Genomic DNA, 9,492 nt, shown 5'->3' on the forward strand with positions numbered 1-9,492 from the left:
GCAAGCGAAAGCCCTGCTATTCTGGAATCGTCAATGTCAAGGAAGATAGTTTGGAGAACTTTTTTTTTGAAAAAAAAGGAGTAAAGTCAAAGGCCGTCTACCAAGTACATGCGATTATGTTGGACAAGATGAAATGAATATCTTTATACAAAATGGCACATTACGTCCCGCCACACACCAGGACATATACACACCTGTAACGGGTCCCGATAGTATAGTACGAGAGGTGTCGTGCCTTGACGTGTAGACACGTTGGTCGGGGAGTGCTGGCGGACGCCGGACTATTAGCTTGTGGGAGGAGGGAGACAGGGAGGGACGCTCCAGATCGACTCCCCTCTCAACCTAAGTATATGCGATCTGCGCGGCGATTGCTTCACCCTCGCCGACAACAAAAGGAGCCTCATGACAACTGCCCGGGGGACATGCGCTTCAGGTACGACGCTCGAAACGCGCATAGTCGAACACGAGGCGTAGAACATCGTTACGCTTATGATTACGAACATAAAAGCTTGTCTTAGATAGAACGGCAATCAATTGAAAATAACGGAAATCCAAGATAGTTTCTTTTCGGTTAATTTAGCACTTAAATAACCACAAATTTAGGAAAGTGTGCTGAAAACACCTTTAGTGTTTCAACCGAGCACGGAAATTTTAAGTTATAAGAGTTATAAACGCTTAATAAAAACAATGACCATACGGCGGTGACAAGCGCTGCAGCTAGATCTTATTACAGCGAGCTGCTTTAGACTCACGTGGGAATTTGAGGTTCCTGTCAATGTTTCTTTTTTTTTTTTTTTTTTTTTTTTTTTTTCCTAGCGGCCCTTAGCTTGGGCTTTTGGAGGCCGCCACATTCGGCTCACACTAGCGGTGAGCCCGTGCCTCCCTCCAGCCGCCCGGGAACTTTCTTCGATACTACTGCTGGCTGACAGAAATGGAAAAAAATAGGAATAGGTCTATCATCTCGGTCCAAAAGAGAAGGACAAGGGAAGGGTAGAACGTCCTGTAATTACTTGGTGACAGCGTCTATCCTTCTACCCAGAGTGACATCGGCGCAGAATAATATCCGCTCCTAAGGCACAGGGACAAGGGTATTGTAACACGACAGCAACTGTAACTGGTAAGGTCTTAATCATCCCGAAAAGCGAAGAAGAGAAGAAAGACAGGATAGGAAAGCCAGCCGTTCCCAGAACGATACTGCCCGACCGCTACACCAATCTAAACGGCTGAAATCTGGGTTTTTAAAATCAAAAGGTGTTTTTTTTTTTTTTTTTTTTTTTTTTTTTCATTTCTTTCCATGTTCCAATAGTCGATCCATGTCGGCTGAACTATCCAAATTGCCTCGATAACATAGTTTCCTCGTGGTCGACCAAGTTTGGACACACCTTTAAAGACTTCACTGTCCACGTTTCAGGTCTTCAGTCACCTGGTCGACCTGTCCACAACGCTGAACAAGATGCGCCTAAATCAGGGTGTTATCACAGGAGATACCATGCCCTCCCCTGCCCCCTCTCTACCTGACTTGGTACCTCCCCTGACTCTAGTGGCCCCGTGGTGTTTTGAGGCGTTGAATCTATCTGATAGGTATCATCGGGGTAAACTCAATGCATACAGGTAAGTCATATACTGTAGAGTTCCAATGTCCTAGGGACCTAGGCTAAGGGTGGGTAAACAGGAATGGTCGAACATCCTCTGTGGGTTTCACCAACTTTGTTTTCAGCCCCTAACAGCCTGTTAGCTTAACAGCCCTTTTAAGCCTATACAAATCAAATGGAACTTAAGTAACTGGCTGTTAGCTTAACAGGACTTCTAAGAGCTGACAAAAATATTGGTGAAACCAAACCTATGTTATTATCCCTTACGCCTGGACTAAGAGACTGAATATCTGATGTCCAAATCCATGTGAAGTGTTTTCATGTATTTTATTTTATGTTCACAGGCTTCTATGTTCCATGCTACAGGACCCATGCCTCTCTCCTCAATATATCTCTCAACTCTACAGGGTGTTTCATCAAGGTCTCGTATGTTCCGATCAAAGTATTGTCAACATTATAATCAAATACACAGGGCCACGCTTCCTCTCCTTGAACTTGCCTGGCTCCAGTCTCCTCTATCTTGATATTATCCATGCCTGTAACAAGGTTATCATCTCGCCTGATCTGAGAGCTACCCCCCGCACGGAGGCTGTGTCTATGTTGGCAACACTGTTAGGTATTCTCGATACACACAAGCATGTTGCCATGTTACAGCCAAATTCCCCCCTGTTCCAAGTCACCCAGTGTCCCGATGCCAAAGATTTAGTGTTGAATATTCTACTAAGGTGTGGTAAGACAGAACCCACAGGCCAAGCACGTTGTATTGCACTTAGTAGTCTTGGTATATTCCTACATCATACACTCAGCTCTAGTACCCCTCAACATCCTTGTGCCAAGGAAGCACTCAACACTTTACTCTTAGCTCTCAAGTTCAATCATGATACCATAGCACAAGTTGCGTGTGATGTTCTATTGAGCCTAACGAATCTCTGCAAAGTCTTACTACAAGTTTATCCAGAGATACCATCCCGTATTATAGAAGTGCTCGCGAGTACATTATCTTATCTGATGCCAGTGGATGCCAAGGACAAGAGACTCATGACCTCATTAGTGTTTTGTCTTGGAGAATGGACAATGCAAGTCCCCCCGGCTGTCTTGTACAAACCTAAAACTCACAACCCCTGTCTCCTACATACAGTGTTTCAGATTCTTACTCAGCTTTGTGAGGGTGGCAAGGCTCGTGGTATTCCTATTAGTGGTGCATTCCATCAGGATATAGTGGCTGAGTTTAACCCTAACATTGTATTGGATGACCTCAAATCCGATGAGAGTCCTACACTCGGCAGGAGATTCCTAGGGGAAGGTTCTGGAGGTCATCTGAGTAGTACAGGACATGCAGTACAGCTAGCAGCTAAGATGATCATTGGACACTTGGTGAATCACATAGGACATTTCCCACTGAGTGGTGGCGTAGCCAGGATCAGCTCCTTGGTATCTGAGTATGATGATATTCCAAACCTATGTTATCAAGAGCAGCAGCTATCTAGTCAGGTGTTGTGTGCTCCCAACATGCAACTGTTTGTCCTAGGATCAAGCTGTCTGATGTCACTCATAGAGTTACCTGCGTTAGAAGTACCTGGTGGTGGTATTACTGCTGGTCTCATCACAGCACCATCACAAGTTAGAGTACTCTTGAGAGACCTCGGTGGTAAATCTTGTTGGGATGCCTCCATCTTGTATTGTTCTCCTGAACAACTCGCTAATATTCCATCCTCTACTTTATCCAATGTGTCTCGCGCCAAGGTGAATGCACCTCGCTGTGATGATACTATGAACTCTTGTATTGTAACTCTACCTCAATATACAATGAGACATAGACCCCCCTCAGTACTCCCTATGGCACAGGACTCTGCACCAGACCTTGATAACCTGGATGATCTACTCAGATACATAGGACACACTAGTCCAGAGTGTTTGGAAACTTTAGACACACCTCGTAATATCCCAGCTTCACGTAGTTCTATCAATACAGAACTCGAACAAGATACAATCGGATGTATCTTGAGCGAACGCTATGTAGAATCTGACTATGTCGATAAAAACTCAGCACGGCTAAGTCAAAGTAAACCCTGTGAACGTCCTACTCAGAGATCTACCACGCCCTACTCACCCTTCCAGTTCTGTCGACTGTTATTCTCTCAGCTTGGATTCACATCATGGGATCATAGATCTCAACTCTATCTACTCGATAAGAATGAGAAGCTGACGCGAGAAATTCGGAATCTCGACACGCAGACATGTAGGGAAACACACAAGGTAGCTGTTATATTTGTAGCACATGGTCAGGAAGACAAGAGTTCCATCTTATCCAATACAGCAGGCAGTCAAGCGTATGAAGAATTCATTTCAGGTCTGGCCTGGGAAGTGGAGCTAGAAACTCACACGGGATTCATGGGGGGACTACAGAAAGGTAAATCAACATCCGGTACCACAGCACCCTACTATGCAACTTCCTTCTGTGAAACTCTATTCCATGTAGCAACCAGAATGCCCTCTCACACAGCCGAAGCCTTACTACACAAGACCAGACATCTAGGCAATGATGAAATCCATATTGTATGGTCAGAACATCATAGAGATTATAGGAGAGGCATTATTCCTACAGAGTTCTGTGATGTTCTTATTGTGATCTATCCTCTACCTAACCGTTTGTATAGAATTACCATCAATAGAAAACCAGACGTTCCCTTGTTTGCGCCCCTGTTCCATGAAGCTATTGTAGAACACAAGACATTACCTGGACTAGTACGTGCCACAGCATTGAACGCATCTCGTGCCAAACGTAGTATGCTGCCGTTCTATCAGCAATACTATGAGGAGAGATATCGCTCACTGGACACTGTACTCAAGCAACATCGGGCCAGTACAACGTTTGAAGACTTTACAAGTCAGGTGTTCTCGCCAGTGCACATAGATGGTGGCATGTCTTCCGAACAAAATAGAACAAGTCTAATGGGTAGCTCAGTACCTAGTAGTTTAGTAAGTGTAGAAAGTCATAGTGGTGGTACATCAGAGTCCTCATGGAGTACGCATCATACAGCAGGTGAAGGTGTATCACCTCGCGTTGGAAAGAAGTTAGCTATGAAATCCGTATCCCTGACAAGCAGTAGATAAATATTCCATACTAACATTCGACCAGGCAATGGAACGTGTATTTCAACTATTTGAGAATTCAGTGGGAAAGTTATTAGTTTACTCAAGAACCTTAAGAGATTATTCCTCATTAACTTATTATAATAAAATTGTGATATGGACAAATCTAGGATAATCTTTGTATCTCGTTTGGGACTCAAATCTGCACCCACCAGCTTACTGCCTGGTCCACTCTTCCAACGCGCGACGTCAGTATAGTTATATCTATATTTGGCGTCTATCCTGTTACTGAAAGCAACTCTCGCAAATATTTTGACGTCACCACGGCTATTTATGTAAGTTGTAAGCTGTTTTGTGTTTAATGCATGCTAAACAAAGCCATGCCATGTTTCCTCGGTAATACTACTTGAAATATCTTTTTTTCTTTTCACTCCTCATTTCTCCTATGAAATTCCTTAAATATGAACTACCTACGATAATCGTTTACTTTCTAATCTCAATTTTGAACTCCATTTCATATTTTTCCTGTTTTGTCTCCTTCATTTTCTCCTAGCTAGAATCATTTTTATCTCCCCCTTTTTGTTGTTATTTAATTATTTGTTCCTGACCTTTTGAGCTCCTCTAGGCAGTTTTTTGCTGTAGAACAAATAGAACTAGGGAAATCGAACTTTTCACGCTATTCCAGATTATTAGGAACTAAAAAAATCACAATAAAAACAATAGCAAGTATGTAATCCTTATTGATATTTTCTTCTCGTATCCATCGTACATATTTACGTTTAATTTTAAAAAAGAATAAATCAAAATTTGTAAATTATTAATTATCAACATATTATTATAATGCAAACTAAGGTTCGTGTCTCTCAAGTCCTGTTAGTTTTGTCCTCATAACTCAAAGGGCAATTTTCTTCCTGAACTGGGACACGAACCTTTGACCTTAAATTGCTAGGCCATCAGAGCTATCACTCATTTTAGACTTTAGTAAGAATAAGAAGCACACGATTAAAAACTATGATTCTATGGGACAGATGTAAAATATTAGAATTTCACCAGTTACTTAGTATGTACTTGTACAAATCACTTTTACACAAAGGTTTCCAGAATTTAAATTGTTTTTATGAATAATAACTAGTTATTTATTTTATAACAAAAATATTTATATTTATTTATTTTAATATATGGAAATTTTAATATTATTTTTTACTTAACCGTCAATGTGGTTTTTACTTTCTTCATAGAATTTTCCACCAAAATATTGACTTTTTGGAAAGAAAAGTTGAGAAGTAGGTAAAGAATACCTACTTACTAGTATGTTGTGGTTTGAAGATAATCATAATAATCACAATTTTTACCTTCTTGATATGATTTGTTTGATTAAGGCTTTCTTTACAAACTCGTTCTTGACTGAAACAGAAAGAAAAAGTTTCAATTTATACATCACAATCACAAATTGCCCATTTCCTATTCATACAAAATTAAACTGAATACCTACACTACCTATGTAATTGTGTAAAAAACTGATAAGTTATCCTGGAGCCATGGGTACAGAAGTTAAGATACCATCTGAGTGAGGTACTGGGGTACCATAGACCATAGATCATTATTCATGGAACCTAGATGGTCTTTCTTTGTTATCTAGAAAGCTTGAGATTCATTCAGTTTATTTCCCCCCATTTTCCTCATCACTTTTGGGAAAAACCAAAATAAAAACCATCTCTTACCATTTGTTTTCCTCTTGTCACGTGCATGTTTAGATGTGAATAATACATGTTCTTTGTAATTTTTACTGACAGGGTTTTTCATAATGGAATCTAAAATGCCAACTTTGAATTTGGTAGAGCACTTGGCATGAACATTATCCAGTGGTATGAAGTCAGGTAACTTTTTGAGACCAGCAGATTCTGAGTTGTTTGTGACTTTGTCTGTAACACATTAAAAAAAAAAAAATGAATAAAATGGTGTGTCTAAAATCCTATGGGACCTAGTTATCTTGTAGGGTAGTGCATCTGCTTTGTAAGGCCTAGGTTGTGAGTTGGAAGGATTTTATTTCATACAGAAACGGTTCATTCTAGGAATAGCTGGCTTTCTCCTGTCTTGTCCTCCATCCCTTCACTTTTGGGACAGTATTTTTTACAATCAAGGCACAGGTACATACCATCTGTCTTATTTTTTCCCTTCTTAGCCTTCTTCATCTTTGTTAAAACAGGTAGTACAGTATCAGGGATTTCTTCTGACAGCTGGTCAATAACTTCTAGTGGCAAAGGTTTCAGCTGTTTGGATGCTTTTGGTTTCTTCTGAAATAAAACAAATGAAAAACAAATACACTGGTTCAGTACAATTCTATTTTACAAGCAAGTAAAGAGCAAACAAGCCCAGCCCTAGTTAAGATTGGAGATAGTGCACCTGCCTTGCAAGCCATAGATCATTGGGTTCAATTTCCTGCCCTAGGGTTATCATTATCCAAACAAATAACTTCAAAATAAGGTTCTTCTCAGAATAGCTTGGCTTAATGGTATCCTGTCCTCCACATCTCTTTATTTCTAGATGAATAATGCCTCTGTTGTTTACAGTTACTCCTATCAGAACTCTCCTGGTCCTTTTTGTGTTTAACCTTAACCCTATAAATAACAATGGTCACTGCTCATTTGTGAAAGCCCCACCTTTTTTTTCAACCCGTCGCGGTTTCCTGAACCCACTTACCAACACTGTGAAGTTTCTTGTCTTGTTTGATTTTCTTAGCTGTTAGCCTTTTGTTGAACATGGAATCCACTGGTTCATACTCGCCCCCGATGGGTACATCTTCAGGGGCAGAATCATCACTGTCCCATTTTTATTTTGATTTATCTGAGCGCCCACAAAGTGTTTTGATAGTAATTAAAGTTACAGAGTTACTTTGGGTTCAAATTTCACCTATTTAGAGACAAATAAGATACAGAAATAACTATACCGGCAATAAACGCACAACTTTCAGATTTTTACTTTTTTTTTCAAAAAAAATAATACAAAATGTGGATGAGTGGAAAATTTGAAAAAAATTTCGCGGAGCTCGTACACGGTTCAGCGATTCTTTGGGGACCCTGTCGAAATTCCAGAATTTGTGACGTGTACGAGCCTTCCAGCTGAATTCACTTCAAATTTTGAAAACATATCAGTTCAATTTTGTATTTTTTTTTATGAAGCTAATGACAATCGAAAGTCGTGCTTTAAAATAATTCTGAAAATTTTGCAGTGATAGTTGAAGCTGTAATGAGTTGATTAACTCTACTACATTTTGTCTCTACATTTTTTGAGTGTGATTTTTTTGGAACCCTATAGCTAACTCTCTAATCCCATATCTAATTAGTCTACAAAACACTTTGTAAAAGGCTCAGATAAAGAAAAAATAAATATGGACAGTGATCAGAATCTATCAACAGGAAGATGTCATACCATCAGAGTAAGGTACCAGTCGACTATCCATGTTCGAAAGGATATACAGCTTTTATAAGAAAATCCACTACAAGACGTCTGAGAGACCTCACAGTCTGAGTAAGTGGGGGTCAGGACCGCGACGGTGAGTCTAAAGCGTCTTCGTCACAATCACAGTACTATTGTATTATAGAGTCTATTACGAGGTTATATCACAAATAGGACCAAAGAGAGTCTGATAGTAGTTATTCCTAACGACTGAGTCTGCATATCATTGCTCAGATATAGAGTGGAGGAACAGCATACCATTAAGCAGCTAGCTGAGAAGAACTTCATTATGTGATAAGATATAGAGTTTTGGATAATGTATAATTTAGGCAGGAATTGAACCCATGATCTAATGGCATTGCAAGGCAGGTGCACTATCTCCAATCTAACCTAGGACTGAGCTTGTTTGCTCTTTTACTTGCTGTAAAATAGAAATGTACTGACCCAGTGTATTTCTTCCCATTTGTTTTATTTCAGAAGAACCAAAGGCATCCAAACAGCCCTTGAAACCTTTGCCACTAGAAGTTATTGACCACAGCTGTCAGAAGAAATCCCTGAACTGAACTTAACCTGTTTTAACAAAGATGAAGAAGCTAAGAAGGGAAAAAAAATAAGACAGATGGTATGTACCGTGTGCCTTGTTGTAAAAATACTGTCCCAAAAGTGAAAGGGTGGGAGGACAAGACAGGAGAAAGCTCAGCTATTCCTAGAGATGAACCGGTTTCTGTATGAAATTAAAATCCTTCCCAACTTCACAACCTAGCCTCTACAAAGCAGATGCACTCACCCTCACAAGATAACTAGGTCCATAGGATTTTAGCACACCATTTTATTCATTCTTTTTTTTTTTAATGTGTTACAGACAAGTCACAACAACCTCAGAATCTGCTGGTCCTCAAAAAGTTACCTGACTTCATACCACCTGGGATAATGTTCATGGCCAAATTGCTCTACCAAATTCAAAGTTGCATTTTAGATTCCATTAGAAAAACCCCGTCAGGTAAAATTACACAAGACATGTATTATTCACATCTAAACATGCACGGGACAAGAGGAAAACAAGATGGTAAGAGATGGTTTTTATTTTGGTTTTTCCAAAAGTGATGAGGAAAAGGGGAATAAACTGAATGAATCTCAAGCCTTCTAGAATAAAAAGAAGGACCATCTATTTCCATGTAATATATGAATCCCCTATGGTACCCCGTACTCACTCAGATCGTAGGAAATCTTAACTTCTTACCATGGCTCCAGGATATACTATCAGTCTTGTTACACAATTAACATAGTATCAAGTTTCAGTTTTAATTTTATATGAAATAGGAAATGGCATATGAATTCTTTTTGTGATTTC

At 39.8% G+C, this 9,492-nt stretch overlaps 1 protein-coding gene and 1 pseudogene across 1 annotated transcript; one reads left to right on the forward strand and one right to left on the reverse strand.

Annotated features, from left to right (window-relative positions):
* The window catches only part of LOC103522625, a 12,699-nt pseudogene extending 7,455 nt beyond the window's left edge, over positions 1–5,244 (forward strand).
* A 255-nt stretch (positions 5,245–5,499) lies between these two features.
* Positions 5,500–8,145, reverse strand: LOC103522626. Its single transcript, XM_008487722.3, has 5 exons — positions 8,115–8,145; positions 7,378–7,484; positions 6,841–6,979; positions 6,407–6,607; positions 5,500–6,089 (listed from the first exon to the last, which is right to left on the reverse strand). Exons 1-5 carry the CDS (start codon positions 8,143–8,145, stop codon positions 6,034–6,036), a joined length of 534 nt encoding a protein of 177 aa, XP_008485944.1. The 3' UTR covers positions 5,500–6,033.
* Positions 8,146–9,492: the final 1,347 nt, after the last annotated feature.

Source organism: Diaphorina citri, unplaced genomic scaffold (genome assembly GCF_000475195.1).
Source record: "Diaphorina citri unplaced genomic scaffold, Diaci psyllid genome assembly version 1.1 scaffold9779, whole genome shotgun sequence".
Lineage (NCBI taxonomy): Eukaryota > Metazoa > Arthropoda > Insecta > Hemiptera > Psyllidae > Diaphorina > Diaphorina citri.

Coding starts and splice junctions, on each gene's coding strand:
- LOC103522626 (XM_008487722.3), bottom strand. CDS start 8,145: ATGGATAGTCGACTGGTACCTTACTCTGATG. Junction 7,485..8,114: donor ACTGGTACCTTACTCTGATG/GTATGACATCTT, acceptor CTGCCCCTGAAG/ATGTACCCATCGGGGGCGAG. Junction 6,090..6,406: donor TGACAAGAGGAAAACAAATG/GTAAGAGATGGT, acceptor TTTCTGTTTCAG/TCAAGAACGAGTTTGTAAAG.